Source organism: Puntigrus tetrazona, chromosome 19, assembly GCF_018831695.1.
Source record: "Puntigrus tetrazona isolate hp1 chromosome 19, ASM1883169v1, whole genome shotgun sequence".
Lineage (NCBI taxonomy): Eukaryota > Metazoa > Chordata > Actinopteri > Cypriniformes > Cyprinidae > Puntigrus > Puntigrus tetrazona.
The window spans coordinates 19,969,408-19,988,963 of NC_056717.1; the positions used below are offsets into that span (position 1 = coordinate 19,969,408).

At 35.0% G+C, this 19,556-nt stretch overlaps 1 protein-coding gene across 1 annotated transcript; it reads left to right on the forward strand.

Annotated features, from left to right (window-relative positions):
* Positions 1 to 707: 707 nt before the first annotated feature.
* ppp1r1b (protein phosphatase 1, regulatory (inhibitor) subunit 1B) lies at positions 708 to 19,182 on the forward strand. Its single transcript, XM_043218377.1, has 6 exons — positions 708 to 1,056; positions 2,086 to 2,560; positions 13,437 to 13,520; positions 14,181 to 14,256; positions 16,386 to 16,505; positions 17,581 to 19,182. The coding sequence occupies exons 2-6, from the start codon at positions 2,447 to 2,449 to the stop codon at positions 17,730 to 17,732; spliced, it is 546 nt and encodes a 181-aa protein (XP_043074312.1). The 5' UTR covers positions 708 to 1,056; positions 2,086 to 2,446; the 3' UTR covers positions 17,733 to 19,182.
* The last annotated feature ends 374 nt before the right edge of the window (positions 19,183 to 19,556 follow it).

Sequence of the window (19,556 nt, forward strand, 5' to 3'; positions counted from 1 at the left end):
GAGTAGAAGAGCAACGGCCATTTGTTGCACTTTTTTGGTCTTGACTTTAGCTACATGACATTTAGGTAATGCTTTACAATAAGGTGGCGTCTGTTAACACGAACAAACAATGAACGATGCAAATGTAAATGCAGTTGTACATTGTTCATGTTAGTTCACAGTACATGAATGTTAACAAACACGGCTTGTGATTTTAACAAAGCATGAGTGAATGCTGATAAATACTGAAGAAGTATTGTTCATTCTTAGCTCATGGTTACTGATGTTATTAACTAATGAACCTTACCGTTAATCAAACAAAAATGTCATTAAGACCTTTTAAATATTTTTAAAAGACATCATTTATAATCTCCAAGGCAGCGTTTATTGGATCCAAATTCAGTATATTGTTTATACAGTAAAATAACAGGTGTCTATTTCTGTATATTTTAACAATTAATTTATTCCTGTGATGTAAAGCTGAATTTTTAACCACATTACTCCAGTCTTAAGTCAAAAAAACGTATTTCCCCCCAAAAGAACAAGTTATTATACTTTTGTAACATTGTATGTTTTTTTTTTTTTTTTTACACATAAAGTATGTGGGATATTGTGCATATGCTTTTAATTTCCGTGAGAATGTAAAAGCAGTTGTGTTGTTAATGTTTAACTATGTGTTAGATGAGATACTGTGGTACAATCCTGGCTGAAATGTTGTAGCAGTGACCGACTTTCTCAAAGAAGAGATCAGAAGCAGGTCTGAAGTTGCTGACGGTTTGATTAAAGTCATTTTTAGTCACTATATTTGGTGCTCGGCTGAATTTCAGCTCTTGCATGCTGAAATAGACCAGACGGGCAAAGCGGAAACGTCTTGATTTATTTGATGTCTGAGAGCTTAAATAATGTTTCTTTCAAACAAAATATTGTGACCTGGATGATTTTCAGTGCGTCTGCCCTCTCGTCAAGTCAATGTAGAAAGATTGTTTGCTGTTATATTTTGTTGTTTTTCCATTATTTCCAATCATTTTCATCGTCTCCTAAAATGGACCTCTTAATTTGATCCACTAGGTGTCGCTGGTAAGTGTTCTGTGCAGCACTGTGTCACTAATAATCTGCTGGACACTTTGCGTAACCTTTATACATATAACTTAAAACGGTGCTTTTATTATTATTTTTGACTTCAGAGATGCCTATAGTCTTACAAGTTTAAGACCGGTTTAAACAAGTTGAACATAAAAGCATAGCCTAGACTGATGTAATCTGATACTGAACAGCTTGTTTATCGTTTGGTTAACTGCTAGTTAGTCATAAGGTAGTTCTTAAGGCACAGTCTTTGCATAATGACTGGCCCAGGTCTGCATTTGCATCACAAACTCAGTCCAGTGTTGCTTGATGTATAGTTTATATAGGTATAGTGATGTATATGTTTTAACTAGCATTTATTTTTTTTTATTTTTGGGTTTCATTTTCGATTTAAGTTTTAGCAACTGTATACTCTTGTCATTTTTATTAGCTTTTTTTCTATACAATTCTTTCTGTTTATCATTTAGAAGTACTAAAACTTCCGTTTCATTTTAGTCATTTATTTTACCTTATTTCCATGAGATGCTTAAGCAACATTTCTCATTTTCTTTTATTTATTATTTAGTATTTTTATGCTTTATTTCTGGTAACAAAAAAACTATAACATTGTTTCCTGATTTTTTTTTTTTTACTTACAGCATGCCAAACCATTATTAAAATTGTGTTTAGATGCACTGTATGTAAAAACTTTCAAAACACCTGATTGACGTCGCGTTAAAACATCATCCAAGCTATCATCTTAGATAGTGACAGTAATGACAGGATTTTCATTTTTGCGTAAACTATCCCTTTAAGTCAGAGCCACTGTAGTTACTGATGCTGTACTAAGCATCAAATCAATGTCACTCCTGATTATTTTCCACACAGAATGTGTACAACTGAAGTATACATTGAAATTGGTTACTGACATGAATTATTGCCCTCTCTCTATATTTCTCTCGCTCTCTATTAATCTCCTATTCACAAATAGAGGCCAAAAGAGGCTCAGCCAGCTGGATGAGATTATCTTTTTTTTCTGATTAGAAATCAACGTCAGCACACCCCCCTAAAACACGCGAGTGTACCATCCTCTCTGAGCTCCGCCCCTCTCTGTCCTCCCGGCTGATATAAGGACGCCCACACCGACTCCAAACACTGTGAGAGGGAGAAAACCAGAGGTCACACTGATAAGAAAAAGGAAAAAAAGAGTCCGCCGGCGTATCTGAGAGGCTCAACAGAGAGACGAATCAGACAAGAGTCAAGGAGAGAGAGGAGACGGCACCACCAGAACTGAAGAAAGCTGCCTGGAGGACGTCCACGTGTGTGTGAGCGCATATGTATGTTGAGACAGGCATAGGTAGATTCCAGGGATATTTGTGAGACTGACAGAGGACGAAAGCACATCATGGATCCCTCGAGTCCTTCAGAGGGCCCCGTGGAACCCAAAGAAAGGAGGAAAATCCAGTTCGCCGTCCCACCTACAGAACCAACTCAGCTGGACCCTCGGCAGGTTGAGATGGTAGGACTTTCTCACGCACGCACGCTGACTGGTAGCAATGACCCTTTTGGATACTGAGCTACTTTATCCTGGTGAAGCAGTTTAAAGTCGCTTTGGTGCAGATTTGAACATTTGCTGAATTTCTTGAACTTGTCAAGGACATGTCTGGCTCATGTTTAAAACCAAAATCTGATTTATTTAAATCTGAAAAGTCTTATTAGTTTAGAATTAGTTCTTAAGAAAATTAATTCTTAAATTAATTGTATTGAATTTAATGTAAAATAAAAATAGCTTTTTTTATTAATGTGAAAGAAATTCAGATTTTATTTTTATTGCACTTTTTCATTTATCCAATTTTTTTCAAGTAAACACCTAGCCAATCTAAGGAAAATAATAGAAAAGGCAAAAAAATACAAATATATAACTTAATGCATATAATTAACGTATGCTATTTTATGTATGGTTATCAAGTTTTAAAATTAAGATTAAAAATGCGTTCTATGTTACGATACAAAAGGGAATAATATAAAAATAAAAAGTAAATATAAAAAGAACACAAAGTACCATTTTTGCAATAAAAGCTAACAAAAATGAGAATCTAACGACAATAAAGGACATGAAGCTTATTTATCATTAAAAGTGACGGCCAAATGCAAAACAATCTTAATGATCCGAAAAACAGGCTTCATATTCTTCATGTAAAATATAATTTCTCAATTTTTCTTTTAATTCTGGGGTCAAATGGGACCTGGAGTTATGTTTACCCTACACACTCACTGAGCACGCTCATAAAATGCGAAGTTTTAAGGCTATAAATCTGTCCTGGAAATGGTAAACGGTGTGTGACCTGGACTGGGGTGAGTTGATGTTCCGGATACCAGGACGTGGTTTTATTGCCTCTGCATGCAGTGGCTAAACTGCACTGTGTTCTGCATGTTTCGAAGTCTGCTATTGATTTTGGCCTTCAGTTGCATTGCACATACATTTTTGAGATAAAGACGTGCATGGGTGGCTGTGGATGTATTTTTTTCTGGATCTCTGAGAGTGCAGATGTAAGACATTCTGTGTGTGTGTGTGTGTGTGTGTGTGTGTGTGTCATCCTGGACCAGCTCCCTGTCCTGTTGGTGTTGTAATTTTAGTCTTAACAAAGTGGGTCGGGGAGCTGTTCTGTACTGCGCTGCAGCAGAGATAGGCCAGCGAATCATCCTCGCGAGAGACGAGTTAAAAGAGCTGAGAGGACGAGAAGGCCGATGCGTCTGTGCTCTCTAGCAGTTCACGTAAACATTTGTAAACGCATTTACTCGGTAAAGGTATTATTCATACAGAAATGCCATTTTAATGGAGCGCCAAAAGAGCATTTGAAAGATGTCCTCACTTGAAACAGTCTATTTTAGTGTCACTGAGCTTTTATTTTAACAATTTTATTTAAAGTTTTTGTAATTGATTTATTTTTTATTTTTCGTATGTTTTTTGTATGTGTGTGTATGTTTTACCCCCCATGTCTTTCCAAACCCATAAAGGCTTGGTTCGTCTTTAAAAACACAGTTTAAGATATTGTGACTGTCCCGTTGACTGCCAAGTAATGAACACTGGCAATGTCCACAAAGGTATTAAAGCAATTGTCAAAAATAGTCTGTCTGATTTAATCTGTATTTTATGAAGCAATGAGAAGCTTCTTTGTCAGCCACAACACAGGTATAGGTTTTCTGTGTGTCTTTATGAAAACAGCGTATCTGCCTGGTGCGGCTGACACAAAACAACGTTCAAAGTTTGCGCTCCGCAGATACACTTCAAAATGGGACTCTGGTGACACAGAGATGGCATATTGTTGAATAAAGTCATTCTTGTCGCTTTCTGAAATACAGGTTGAACCACTGATGGCAGACTATTTTTTAAGATGTATTTCATAGTTTTCTGGACCTGTGTAATTTACTTGGCAGTCACAAGCCTCCCGGTTTTCATCTAAAATATCTTAAATTGTGTTTTGAAGATGAACAAAGCTTTTACGTGTTTGGAATGACATGGGGGGTAAGCGATTTAATGACAAAGTTTTCATTTTGAGTAACCCTAAACTACCTAAAGTGTGTATATATAGTATATATATATATATTATTTTGATGGTTTTAAATTGTAGTTTCAAGTTTAATTGTAGTTAACTGTAGTAATTATTCCCATTTAACACAACAATTACAAACATCTTTCAGTTGATCTAGTTCCAAATCTGGCCTGAATGATTTATCTACAAACTGGGCTGTTCATTAGGTTTGTAACTACACGAGGTTGAGAAAATGGTGACAGAATTACAATTTTTCCATGAACCATTAATTTAGGATCAAGTGCAGTGTTGTGTATGGAAAGTATGTGTGTTGTGAAGACAGGGCGGTGTCCTTTAAGCTTCTTCTAGAGAAGGAAACATGTGTTGTGCTTGTTAGTGCCAGATTTCATGAATGGATGGCTTGCGGTGGTTTCTAGTGCTAGCAGAGCAGAGGGTGTGACATCAACAAAACCTGCTGATCTTTTTCTCTAGCCTGACTTAAAATCATCCAAAGCGCATCTTTAACTTCAATGAAAGGAAGAACATTCCATCATTTTGTCTTAAACTTAAATCTAAGGTTGTTTCCAACATTATTTGACGATGTGTAACATCAGCTTCTCCTTCCTTAATCGTATTTTGCGAAGCATGGAAACGGTCCAGCAGCGTCTGTGAAACAGCTTGAGCTCAATGAGTTTTTTTCTGGCTGTCTGTTTTCAAGCTGAATATTTCAGCCATGTTTTAAAATTATGCGTGTGTGTGTGTATATATCATATATATCATCAGCAAATTTGAAATCATTCAAATATGCTGATTTGCTACAAGAAAAAAATAAAATAAAATATATATATATATATATATATATATATATATATATATATATATGTGTGTGTAATTCTATAATATGTGTATATATTTTTATATATATATATATATATATATATATATATATATATATATATATATACATATATATAATATATACACACATTAATACACACACACATATATATATATATATATATATATATATATACAATTTTTATACATATATATTTTTTATACATATATATATATATATATACAATTTTTTTTTTCATTGTCGTAGCAATTCAGCATATTTGAATGATTTCTGAAGGATCATGTGAAAATGAAGAATGGAGTGAAAATTCTGTACTGCATCAGGGCTTTAAAATAAATCTTATAAAATTTATACCAATCAAACAGTTATTTTAGAATGCAATAGTAATCCTACAATACGTCTGTTGTGTATATACACTAAAGACTGTAAGAAATGGACTTGCAGAGAAGAGTGAGTGTTGTGCGTCACTATGTGGACGCCACAAAGGACTTGGACAGGGTTGCGTGCCACTTCTTAACTTCATATATTAACTGAAATCAGGGTTGCTACTTCACCGTCCTAGATTTTATAATTGCCTTCGTACCATCAGCTATTTTTTTGGTGAAAAGGACCTCTAAAGAACAGAGATCACCGAAGACATCAGGATGTGAACTAGTAACCCGCTTCATTTCTTTATAAACACCCATCATTACATTCACCTTTATTTTATTTAGGATACACACTAGATGAAGTACGGATCCAAACTACGGCCTCTATATTAACGGCAGCACAGTTTAACTTTAGATGTCCCGAAGGGGATAAAACACCCAGGGAGCTTCATCAGCCTAGATCTAAATTTCATTATGAGGCTGAAATGAAAGTCTGTTATACAAAATTCTGAAGAAAAAAATGTTTGCATAAATGGAGAAATTAACACCTAATGGATGGTATGTCCTAGTTTACTTCTAATTGAATGATATAAGATTGAATACTGCTTTACTGTTGTTGTTGTTTTGGGATGGGGTCACATAGTAAGTTGTCAGTGACAACATGCCCTGCTATTGACTTTTATGAACTGATTTTTTCCTTGTCAATCATGGCGGGAAAGTTTAATTGTTTTGCTCAAGACTTTAAGGTCTGTCTACTTTGTCAATGAAGTAAAAAGCGTGAAAAATACACATGATCTCCTCTATCATAAGAAATATGACACACAGTAGTCAACATTTAAAGTCATCAAAGATAACAACTTTGATAAAAGGTTTTGATCCACTTCAGATGTTGATTACTGTATATGACTGTTGGATCTCAAGTCACAGTCATCTGGGCCAAAACACACGATCATTTCATGTGCATCACACAGTCAAAAAAGCAAGACAATGCACTTCATTGTATCAACTATGAGTTAAAGTAAACAGGAAGAAACAATGGTGTACAGGACGAACATGAAGAGTGATGCTCACGAGTAGTTTATATAAGAGAGTGATTTAGTGTAGATAGATGCACAATCGCTGCTCTAGGAAACATTTAATACAAATACAAACACGTAAACCAACTCCTTTAAACTACAATATACTGCCATTTTGTTTTAAAGGTTTTTTTAAGAAGCTTTCCAAGGCTGCATTTACTTATAGTAACAACAATTATCGTAATATTAAATAACTGTTTTAAAATGGAAATTATTCCTGTGATGCAAAGCATAATTTTCAGAATCATTACTCCAGTCTTCAGTCACATATATATATATATATATATATGAGCTGTTAATCCCAGCAGACTGTAGATTGCTGTTAGAGCTGTCAGACATTTATCCGTTTGTGAGAAGTTGTGACTAATCTAAAGGGTACTTATGGGTTTGTTGATTACAGTCTCTTTACCTATGACCTAAAAATGCACAGAATCATCACACACGCCACTAGAGTAAACAGCTCCTGCACTTATAGGATAGGATAGTGAAGTATTGATCGAATTAGAGGAATGTTCAGTGTTCGGTACAACTGAAGCTCTATTGACAGACTTTGCCATGTTGTTTACTTCCACACACACTGCCATTTATGTTATTTTTAGACTGATGCCTTTATGTTTGTTGGTTTGGGTTAGTCTGTGGGATCTGGTGGTTGCAGCACAGGCTGGGCACGAGTTTGTTGGTTTGCTTTGCTTTCTATCAGCAGTGAACTTTCAGCCCTTGACCTCAGGTCACACGAGGGAATGTTCCTATGAAAGTGGATTGCAAGTTTTTTTGGATAAAAGCATCTGCAAATTGAGCCAACGTTTTGACATTTTGTAATAGATCAATATTTAGATTTTTGGTTTTGTTGTATTTTTTTTTTTATTTTAGAATAACATTTTTTTATTTTGTAATAGATCAAATGTAAGTTATTTTCATTTATAATGGTATGTATAACAGATTTAATTCATAATAGAATAGATACAGATTTTATGATTTGAGTTCAAATTTTACAGATAATTTTAAAATATGAATCTTAGCATGTGGTGTTTCATTTTCCAACTCCCTATTCTCTTTAATAACCTTTAGTTACTTTCAGATTTTAACTACATTTTAAATCTCAGATTTTCGGTGTGGCCTCAGAATCTAAATATAGCTTGAAACTAAAAGCAAAAGGGCACATAATACATTACATAAGGCGACGGTGCCTGCTTGTATTATAAAAAGGTGATGACAGTGCCGGAGATTGAGATTATGTAATTTGAGCAGTGCGAAACTGTCATTGAACTCTCACAATGGTCAAGCTACGCACCCCAGCCAGTGACTGGAAATCTGCTGAAGCGTTGCAGAGAAATACGGCCTTCTGGGACACGAGTGAAAAACACTGTGTAAAAAGTTGCTAGACTCTGGATTTTACAGTTAATCCACTATCTACACACACACAGACTCATTGACGTCACAAGGTGACCTTTGGTGCCGTGTGTGTTTGTGGGTAAACAAAAATGAACAAGGACTATGATTTTATTCTCTAAGTCTATCCACAGGGACAGGCACCATCGGATTCACTGCTCATACATGTTGAAGTGCGTCTTAGAGGCAAGAGGTGAATCTGATGTGTGTGTGCAGCTTCATTTAGCAGAGCCATACAAAAAAAAATACTCTGGTGCTATTGTGGTGCTTCACTATATATACACTGCATATCATGGTATTTATTGATTACTGTGTTCATATACAATATAAATATAATATATGGCACTCCAGAAAAAGAGTACCGTTTCTATAATAGAAAATTGTTCAATTCAACGCATAATAGCAATGGTATCAGCATGCACCAAGATTTTTTTGTTACTGAAAAACAAGGAAAAGTTGGACTTAAGAGTAATTTAATTAAACATTTGCTTGGTAATATAAATCATAATTATATGCATTATTACAGTATATTGAGCCACAAAAGAAAACAATGTGTGTGTTTGTGTCTATATATACTGTATGCACTAAATAAAACGTGTAGAGCAGTTATTCTCATATCTGGACCTCGAGATCCATTTTCCTGCAGAGTTAACCCTCTAACCCTAATCAAACACACCTGAGCATGCTAATCAGTGTCTTTAGGATCATTAGAAAATCACAGGTAGGTGATATTTATTAGGGTTGGAACTAAACTCTGCAGGGCATTGGACCTCCAAGGTAAGATTTGATTTTGAGTATATGTAGAAGTCAACATTGTCTATATCTATTTTATATTTATAAAATGTAGTTTATAATACTATTTAAATATGTCACTCATTTAGGGATGCACAATATAGGATTTGTGCGACGTTGATATGTGATGTGCCGATATTTTTCGATTCATTAACTCGCCGATACTGATGTATTTCTTTTTGTTCGGAAAGTCTCTCCTGTGCAGAAATAAGCTCATTATTTTTTTCATTTTGGTTAGTTTTTAAAAAGAACATATTGTTAGAATTAAAGAAACAATAATGAAGTTCTTTTATAATGACAGTACATTGAAGGTTTGAAAAAAAGTATAAAGTATATTCAACCACTGCATTTTTATTTTTTAGATGCAGTGTTAACCATAACATTTTATTTTATTTAACGTAAATAGGGTTAGTTTTATCTTTACATGTTAATAAATAAATCAGTACATACAAAATTTAAACACAGAATACCGATATTTACATTTAAAGCGGATGATTCCGATATTGGTCTGATAATATTGTGAATCTACATATATTTTTTTACTGAAATTATAAAGCACATCTCTGAGCAGCTAGATTGTTGCTTGCAATGTGTTTCTTAGAATATCTCTAAACCTATTCGCTTTCTATTCTGCAATGTGAAAAATGTAACGGTTTGTGTAAAAGCACAAATATTTAACAGAACCTGAGGGAAAGGAGGACTCATAATATCATACTGCCAAATCCATCTGGAACACAAGACTTTCTGCTTGCATAGAGAATAAAATTAATCTGAATTTTGTTTATACAAAGATGTGGCCGATATTGTCTTTTCCTCCTGTATAATGATGTAATTTGTGTATGTAACATGAGGTGCATGTTGCGTCCACAAATATTATGCAACAGAGCATAAGAACTTTAGCATTTTTCAGAATAAAATGACTGTCTCAACCACAAAAACCGGTTTGGTTTCCCAGAAATATATAAACTGGATATTTTTGCTATGCCTAAGTAAATGTGAGTGGTGTTACTGCCATGATGCTAGGGTGCTATTGATAATTGCAAAGGTCTTGCTATGTAGTTGCAAAGGTATTATTATTACTATTTATGTTTGCTAGGATGTTCTTCTAAGTGGGTTTTAATAAGTTAAGCGGTTGCTAAGGTGTTCCGAGTGTTTCTAATGTGAAGCTGTGTGTTTGTTGATGTGTTTTAAGTTGTTTTAAAGTGTGTGTGTGATACGATTTGCTAGGACTTTCTTCTAAGTGGTTTTAATTTTTTATGCAGGGGCTAGGGCGTTCTAAGTGGTTTTAATGTTTGTATGTGGTTGCTAGGCTATCCGGTTTTCTAGGGTGTTTTAATGTGGTGTTATATGGTTGCAAAGGTGTTCTAGTTAGTTTAAATGCCAGCCTGTTCTAAGTTGTTTTAATGTGTTATTGCTGTTTAGGGTGCTCAGACTGATTCGAGCATGTCGCTTTGTGATTGCTAGGGTGTCAGATTGATTTTGATTTTAGTGTCTCACTGTTTTCTAAGGGTTTTCTAAGTGCTTTCAGCATGTTGCTATGTGGCTGTTAGCACGCCGCTTACTGTGACCTTATTCTACTCATCACGCTGACGCATTAAACTGCAGATCATTACAGAGCAGTGTAGAGAACAAAATCATGAATATATAATTTACTTGTTTTGCATCAGATAAAAGTTTGGAAAAACCAGTGATGATTTCCTCCTCTAAAGTGCTGCTTTTATCAACCCCAAGACCTTAGAAATATGACCTTGTCTCCAGACAAACTGATACTCTTGGAATTTGCATCAAGTCAGTCGTTCTGACTAGAGTTCAGTGTGAAATATGCATCAGACAGTCAATGAACAGACAGACTGTGTCTGAAACTGCAGGAAATATTGAATAGTGCAGAAACGCATGCATGCCAGTTTTGTTTTGAGAGCATAATACTGACACGGCCAATTAGGTCAAATGCTAGTGCACATCCAAGAGTGAAAAAGGCTGGAGATGGAAAAGTTTGTGAATTGCACAACCTTTTTTTCAGTGCGAGTTGGGAGACGATGTTTTATGTCAGTTGGCAATTATGTGTATACATAGCGTATGTAATACAAAATCGGGGGAAAGACTGTTTTTTCTTTACGCTCCATGGAGTTCTGAGAAGAAACTATCTGGATTTCTGCATGATTGTCTTCAAAAAATGTTCTCTGAACCTCATCAAAGGTAGTTGTAGCAAACGACACAAAAGCCATTTGACTGTTTCTGTTTCACCCCTACAAAGCAGCAGTGTCACTGAACAAATGTTAATTTTGTGAATCTTCACATTGTGGAGGAGGATTTGCCACAGAACACTTTGTTTCCTCCAGAGCACTGTGAACTCTGTTCCACTGCTGCTGAAGAACATCCAGGTGGCCTTGTGGGACATTTTAAAAGAGTGACTTTTTATTTCCTTTATTTGGAGAGCTTGTTAGTAACACTCAGAAGTTTATTCTTAGGCATTGTTTTTCATCATGTAGACTCATTAACGTGCTTAAAGCCCAAAAAAGCTAACACAACTTGTTTCTACTATTCTGCACCAAAGGTTTGAATTAGAGCCAAAAAAGGGCCAGATTCTGCTGCAGAACCTTTTTAAAGGAAGGGTAGACGGTTCAAAAACATTTTATGCTAAGCTGGTTGAAAGTCATATCCCGATAGCAATCAACCACTGAGTTAAGATGTCAAAATGTATTTATGTATGTATTTATATTGTCTATATTGAAAGGCTGTTCTAACCTGCATGCCAGTTTGTATACATTCACCACTCTGTGCGTTAACTGGCACTCAATTTGAAAACAGGTGATTGAGATTTACCGCTAATCAAAGAACCGGCTTTACTGACCAGATGAGCATGAGATATCACCTAGCCCTACTTAGTACTGTTGTTTTCTCACTGGTGAATGAGATCACACTCATGCTTTCAGAGCTAGCTTGCTATTGCTAGTCTCTCAGAAATCACCCTATCTTGAAAGGAACGCAAAGTACATTTTATTATTTAGATTCTCTGTAGCAAAAAATCGTAAAAATAACATGAACTTTGGAATCATTCCATTTCGCATTCTGATTCTTTATAAAGTTAAAAAAGATGCTTTAGATTATTAAAAGGGTTCTTTTTAGAACTGTTCACTGAAAGGTTCTTTGGGGAGCCAAACGCAAATCTATTAAAAATTAGCATTTTTGTAATTCGCACAAAGACGACAAAGGTATCATTTTCACAAATTGCTCTTTCAAACGTTTTTAAGCCCCAACAATGCCGTTGTTGTGGAAATAAATAGCAAAATTGCATAAAAATGTTTTTGTTTTTTTTGTTGAAAATAGTGTTGTGTAGCCACAGAGTTTAACTCCAACCTTGATCACACTTTCCCCGTAGCGTTCTAGTAATACAGAAGGCCTTGATTGGCTTGTTTAGGTGTGATTGATTAGGGTTGGAGCTAAACTCTGCAGAGCTGGAGTAGAGAACTTCTGCATTAAAGGAAGCTTTGTGCAACCCTTCAAGGCTTCTGTTGTTCTGCTTCAAGGTTCCTCTGAAATCTAATCAGGCGCTCTTTTGTGAAAGACATTCTCTTTTGATCAGTGCTGTTCACTTGGGTTTGGTTTGATCTAACTTATTGACTGGTTACCTCATTTTCAAGTAAGTTTGACAGTTGGTTTTTGAAACTGGGTTTATCTTTAATTATCTGTTTTAATCAGGAAAAAGGGAAATTTAAGGGTCACATAAATTACTCTCCTATTGTCTTTTAGTGGACTGTCAGTTAAGTATTGTGAGGTTTCAGTCAGGATTTTACCATGATGTGGGTTTGTTTACTTGGCAGAGTTCCTAGACGACTAGGAGATTAGTTGAGGAATAGCTATTTTCTTGTGTTCTTTTGAGCTTCGTTGTGCTCTGTAGTCACTTTTTCCGTTTGTGTCCTTGTGCATTTGTTTTCTGTTTAAGGACTGTTGGTTAGAGGACATTGGATGGATTTGAGTGGAGGGAGGCTTAAGATGCTCTTCTAATTCACATTTTTTGGCCAAGCTGTCACAAGTGCAATGACACACATTCAAAATGTCCTCATTAAAGTCAACATCTAGAACGGGGTTTCCCTAATGGGCATATTGCAGGAGGTTTGTAGTAGACTTTGAAAGAGAAATGAATTGCACATAAAAACAAACAAATGTTATTATAAAAGTTATTATAAAAGAATACAGAATTGTAGATTTAAATTTAATAAGACACATACACTTTTTTTGTATGTTTGTTGACCCTGTTTTGGTGTTAATCGCTGTGAATAAGTTTACTCGTACTCCTTACTCATACTTATGCAAAATGTGATGATTTTCTTTCATTTTTCACATTTCCAGTAATAGTTCTCTACTGTTTGTCTTACAGATTCGACGACGAAGACCCACACCCGCCACTTTGTTTAAAGTAGCGGAGCAAACATCTCCTGAGGATGACATCTCCTCCCATCAGGTACCACACTGCCACCTCAGTCCTGGAGGTGCATTCGCATGGAAAAGATGAATGAATGAACAATGTTGAATTTATATGTATGTGTATGTATACCCCTTGCAATAAACTTAGTGTGGCCAAGTGATTATACAGTGGTGCTAAGGATTATTTACATTTACTTTTAAATCTATATGATACCTGATAAATACAACCATTGATACCTTAGTACCCATTAATGTTTTATAATTTGAAATATTTTTTTTTTTATTTACCAGAAAAATTTAAATATTCCTGTTATATATAAATTCAAATAAAATAAATGAACTTTTCCCCCATTTTTTGTTGAATTACTAAAATAACTAAAAGACAGAATTATTAAAACTAAAATAAAAAAAAACTATAATAGCAAATCAGTAATACTAATGATATTGTTAATATTATTAAATTGCATAGGAATATTGATTAATTGTATAAGTATTAAATGAAAATATTATTTTAATTTATATAATAATACTTTGATTTTGCATGATAGTTGACCTAAATACTTAATTGTAATATTAGTACCTTGATGTTCAACATTTTTGCATGCTTGATGTCCAAAGTAAAATCCGTTGAGGGGTGTGTTTGTGTGTATGTGTGTGTAAAATTTTCTATATACATTTAACGTGTATGTATCTTCAGTGGGTTGTAGGAGAAAATGGTGTCCTCAAACCAAAACGAATCAACCCAAATATCTACCAGCCACCATCATTAAAAGGTAAAAGCATGTAGTTTTGCCTGTGACGTCTGATCTGTACCCACTGTACTGTGCTTATTCCCTTGGTATACATATTGTTTCTGAAGACTTTCCTGCACTATGCCGGCCCTGGGTTTAAAAGCTCTCCCAAGCTGCAAGTCTGTTTTTCCCATTTTACCATGCGTGTGTGTAAGATTAGAGATGGTGACAGCTGTGATGGGTGTGAGTCTGTGCTGCTCTGGATCATCCTGGATTACAGCAGATAGCATACAGCTGCAAACACACACAGTTTTAGAGGACAGACGTCCGTCCATCAGAAACATTCACCATCAGACCAATGCACTACAAAGATTGTGACCCACTGAGGACAATCTAGATTACTAGATTATGTCAAAGCAACAGTGCTGTTGTTTTCATCTTTGGCTCATTTTAAATCTATTTTCATTGACAGGGGGAAAAAATCTAAATAACTGGCTGTATTTTGTCTAAATCGTAATTTATTAACTTGATATCAAGGTGATATTGAGTTTGATAGCACTACTGCTTTTCTAATATTGCTTAATTGACTCAACTGATCCATTTATTTCTCTTAGGAAATTGAGAAACTGTAGAAGCTTGTTTTCACCACGGGATAAAAATTAAACTTGGATGAAGTTTCTCATATTAAAGGGGTCATATGATGCAACGTTTTCTTTTCTCTTTAAAGTGTTACAAACTGTTAGTACATAGATAAGATCCCTAAAGTCTAAAGCTTCATAACCAAAGAGATATTTTTTATCTATATTTTTTTAAAACGGCTTGTTTAAACATGCCCCCACTTTTCTAAGTCAAAGAGTGGATTTATTTTGATAACACCGCCCAAATGGAGATGCTATGTTTCACTGTGAAAGTTAAACTACTAAGTTTGTGCTTCCAAAAGAGATTACAACTAGAAAACAGTATTAAGATGAATTGACAACACTGTTTCAGAGCAGTTCTACACAAATATTATAGTGTGTTCAGCGCATTTTACGGAGAGCTATGCTTGCTGTGCACAGAGACTATAAAATGAGGCCATTTTAACTCTGCAAGGACAGTCTGGCACTTCTGACTCACAAGCTTTAAGTTACATTTTCTTGTTAGAAGAACCTGCCTTACTATTCAAACGTGAGTTTTGAGCAGCGTAGAGTAATGCTAGTTTGTCGTTTCTCCCATCACAAATGCAGACATAGTATTGTATTTAAAAGGCGTGATGCAGTGCTACATGTAAAAATACGAAGTACTGAGTCTTTATAATCAGTAATCATGCCTGTTTTGTAATGGCTTGTTTTTGCATCATATCGCAGGGACACGGCATCACATTATGGTGAAGCGTGTAACATTTTCATCACACGCTTGAGGTATTTGGCCAATTACATCGGCCAGCTGGCCAATCAAAACCTTAAACTGCATAAATACATTGCATTGCACCAAATACCCCAAATAATGTTCTTTTTGGTAACATCATATGCCCTCTTTAAAATTGCAATTACATTATGCACAATTACATTTAAATTTAGAACTGTGAAAATTTCTGAATTCTGACTTTACATCTGTTTCTGAGTTATATATTAAAATTACGAAGACAGTCAAAATTACCCTTGTATTCTACACTCTTAAAAAATAAAGGTGCTTCACAACCTTTTTGTCTAAATGGTTCAGTGAAGAACCTTTTAACATCTGAAAAAACTTATCTGTGGTGAAAGAAGTTTCTTCAGGCTATAAAAAGATAAGAAAGAGATAGCTGACCAAATGTTATCACTGTGAAAAAACTTATAAGCACATTTATTTTTACCAGCGTATAACAGAAACCAAATAAGGACAGTCATGTCAAATTTGTTGCATTATTAATGTGTGAAATTAAAAGGGGAAATAGCTATGCATTAGTGGGATATTGTGTCTCAATCCGTGTTTTGTATATTTGTAAAGACAGGTGGTTTATCCCTGCCCGTTCATGTCCCATCATTGTAGCAGAAATAATACCCATTCTGGTTGGCACAGTGCAGAAGCCTTGCTAAAAAACCGTAAACAGACCCATCCCCTCTTTACCTGTGTGTGTTTCTCCCTTGTGTTTTGATGATCCCTGATTTGTGAATCCCACTGTGTGTGTGTTTGTGGTCATGTGTTTATAGCCGTGCAGCAGATGGCTGAAGCTCACATGCAGAAATTAGGTGTGTATCCTCATGTAGAGGAGGAAGGGGAAGAGCCTGTTCAAAGAGGGCGGGAGGAGATTTCCTCATCCTGCACACCTGGTAATCTTAATATCACGTCACAGATGAAACCTCCACATACGCATGTTGTGTTGTCAGTTTTTTTTGTTGTTATTTACTTTGAAAAGGCTACTGCTGAATTTTCATATCAGCCCCACAAAAACAAAAGTAGAGAAATTCTCAAATATTATGTCAAATTAATATCACTGAATACTTTTTATACTGCAATAACAGTATATATAGAATATTAGTTTCAAAGGGGTAAATGTTGAGAAAAGTGAAGTTAAGTTGTAATTTATTTTTATATTTTTATTGCATACATAATATATTTAATAACATAGTTAATTGTGATAAATATTTTGGGGGGGGTGGTGTTGCATTGCATTTCTACTGAATGTTGCATTAAACAGTGATAACACTAAACACCAAAAATATGTGACGCAGATAAGTTTTAGCTAACACTTTATTTTAAGGTGTTCTTTTTACATGTTACATGTACTTACTAATATAACAACAATAAATATCTTCTATCTTCTAAACTAAATATCTAATATCTCAATAATTACGTGCAAGTAACCAAGTAAGCCAAATCCTAACCACATAGTAAGTGCATTTAGTTCATATTACTCAGTATTCAAATGTATTATTACATTGTAAAATCTAACCCAGTTGTCTAATAAATATTTCAGGCACACATTTGACATTATTACCACTGTTTTTATGCAATTGGTAGTGAACTTTTGGGTTTTGGGTTATTGGGTTTTTAAAGACTACTTAAGTGACTTAATTTTTTAACATTCACAAATGTGATTAGGTTTACAGTACAGTCTTTTATTGTGCATGTTTTTTCCACTAACTTTCAGAGCAAATTTTAGCTTTTCATCAAAAATGTTCTTAGTGTTTTAAGCACTAATAGTAGAAATATATGTGGTCTTTGTGTCATTAAAAGCCTCATTGTTTTCTTATATTGTGCTATACTCTTGTACCAGTGAGAAAAAAAATCCAGTTTAGAAACTGAGCAAGAGTTATTATATTTGCATGTAGCATTCATCCAATCAAATGTGAGATTATCTGTTGATTCCATATTTCAATATTTAATGAAATACTAATTTTAAAGATTCACAGGAGCAAAGGGGCATGGCAGAACACCAGCCCGGCATGAGAAAGGCAGGAGCCACGGCACCAACCGATGAAGAGGAGGAGGAGGAGGAGGAGGAGGAAGTAGAAGCAGACAGTATGGCAGAGCATGAGTGCAGAAATATGGACTGAGGAACATTAGAGATTTTTTTTTTTCATAATGCAGATCCTTATTTGGAGATCAGAATTATTGTTTATTAATAATTCCATCACTTGATAAAAAAAAAACGGCTGTATGTTTGTAATCAAAAAGAGACTGGAATTTTGGAGTGGTCAAAAAACCTCAAATAATGAATTCACCCCGGCATTGCCGTAAAATAGAAACACATAAGGTTAAATGCATCGGTAGTCATCTAATATCATCCCTGTGTTTCAAACGTTCGAACAAAAAGGTAAAGTACAAATGTTTAGTTCTGTGAGCAGCGTGGTGTGAATGCAAAGTGTTGAGAAATGTTGGTGCTCATATCATGTCATGCTGTGTGTGTGTGTGTGTGTGTGTGTGTGTGTGTGTGTGTGTTTGAGTTGGAGTATGTGTTTCTTTGGGCCTACACTGCCATCTGGAGTACAGAGGAGAATTGTTATACTGAACCCCATGAAATCATCTGCCAAAAACGATAATCCCAGAGCACATGGAAAGGCTCAATATCTAAGTATTTAGCAGCATTATTATTTGTTAAACCACTGTCAACATCCTGGCAGTTGGATCACACTTTGAACTAGAGTTAATTTAGCAGAAAAAATATAATTATATTTGCATATTTATAGATATGGAAATCACTGATCATTTAAAAATAAATAAATAATAAAGAGTGCAGTTATATCAGTATTCTATTAAAGGCTGTTTTGTTTGTACACACTCTGAAATAAGTAGTACTAAAGCTTTTGTACCTTTTATTTCTGAGAGTGTACACGGAGTGGACCGTGTTAAGATCACAAATAATGTTTTGCTTTCTCACCGTTTTGGGAGACATTAGTCTCATCGTGGCTAACTAATCATGGCTGACTGTGAATAACACATTCCTACGATGTCGTCTATGTGATTCATTTGTGGTTTGTTAATGGCATTGTGATCAAAGCTGCTATAAACATCATATGTGCATACAGAATAGAATTAGCATTTCTTGATATGACTGTATTTGGTTACAGATAAACTAAAAAAACACCTCCAAATTCAGTGCCTCGGGGTGAACATTCAGTGCTCGTGTACATCTGGAACACGTAAAAGATTACTGTAGTTAACGACTCGCATTTTAGCTGGATAACTTATTAGTTTGCAAAATCTTTTAAGGGGAAAAATGTTGAACTATTTTTAAAAATGATTGATAGCGATTTAAAACGAGACGCCAACAGCCACGTGTTGCTTTTTTAAGAAATTGTACTGCTTTATATTGAAAATAATATTTGTATGCATATATATTCCTCCGAAGCTCATGCAGGTACATGTTGTTGATTTTGATTTTAACATACAATAGAAAATGTACCCAATTAGTATTGCTCTCCATAGAAACTATGGAAATGTTTTAGGGTGAAGTCTCTGTATCAATAAATAATATTTGCACTGAATTAAAAGTGTTAAAGAATACCTTCTTTTTCATCTTTCTGGTTTATAATAAGGCAATCTCCATTACTCGGTCTTCAAATATTGCTCCTATTTGAACAGATTTGGACATCTTTGACCTCGGTTTGAAGCGCTATTACTTTACATTTGGAAAGAAAGTGTGATTAGTATACTCTGACCAATAAAAGTGTTCATCAAATAGGCATATTTTCAGTATAATGCGGCCAAAACGAGCATGTGTGGGCTGTTTTGGCAAAAACATCCCATTTCTGTTGTAAACAGATGGCGGCACAGTGGTTCTCTATGCCATATCTTCAACTCCTCTGCCTTTGATGCTTTCAAAAATCTGGGCTGAAACTGATCTGGCTTGGATTCCCATAAGAGGTAGTCCATATTTG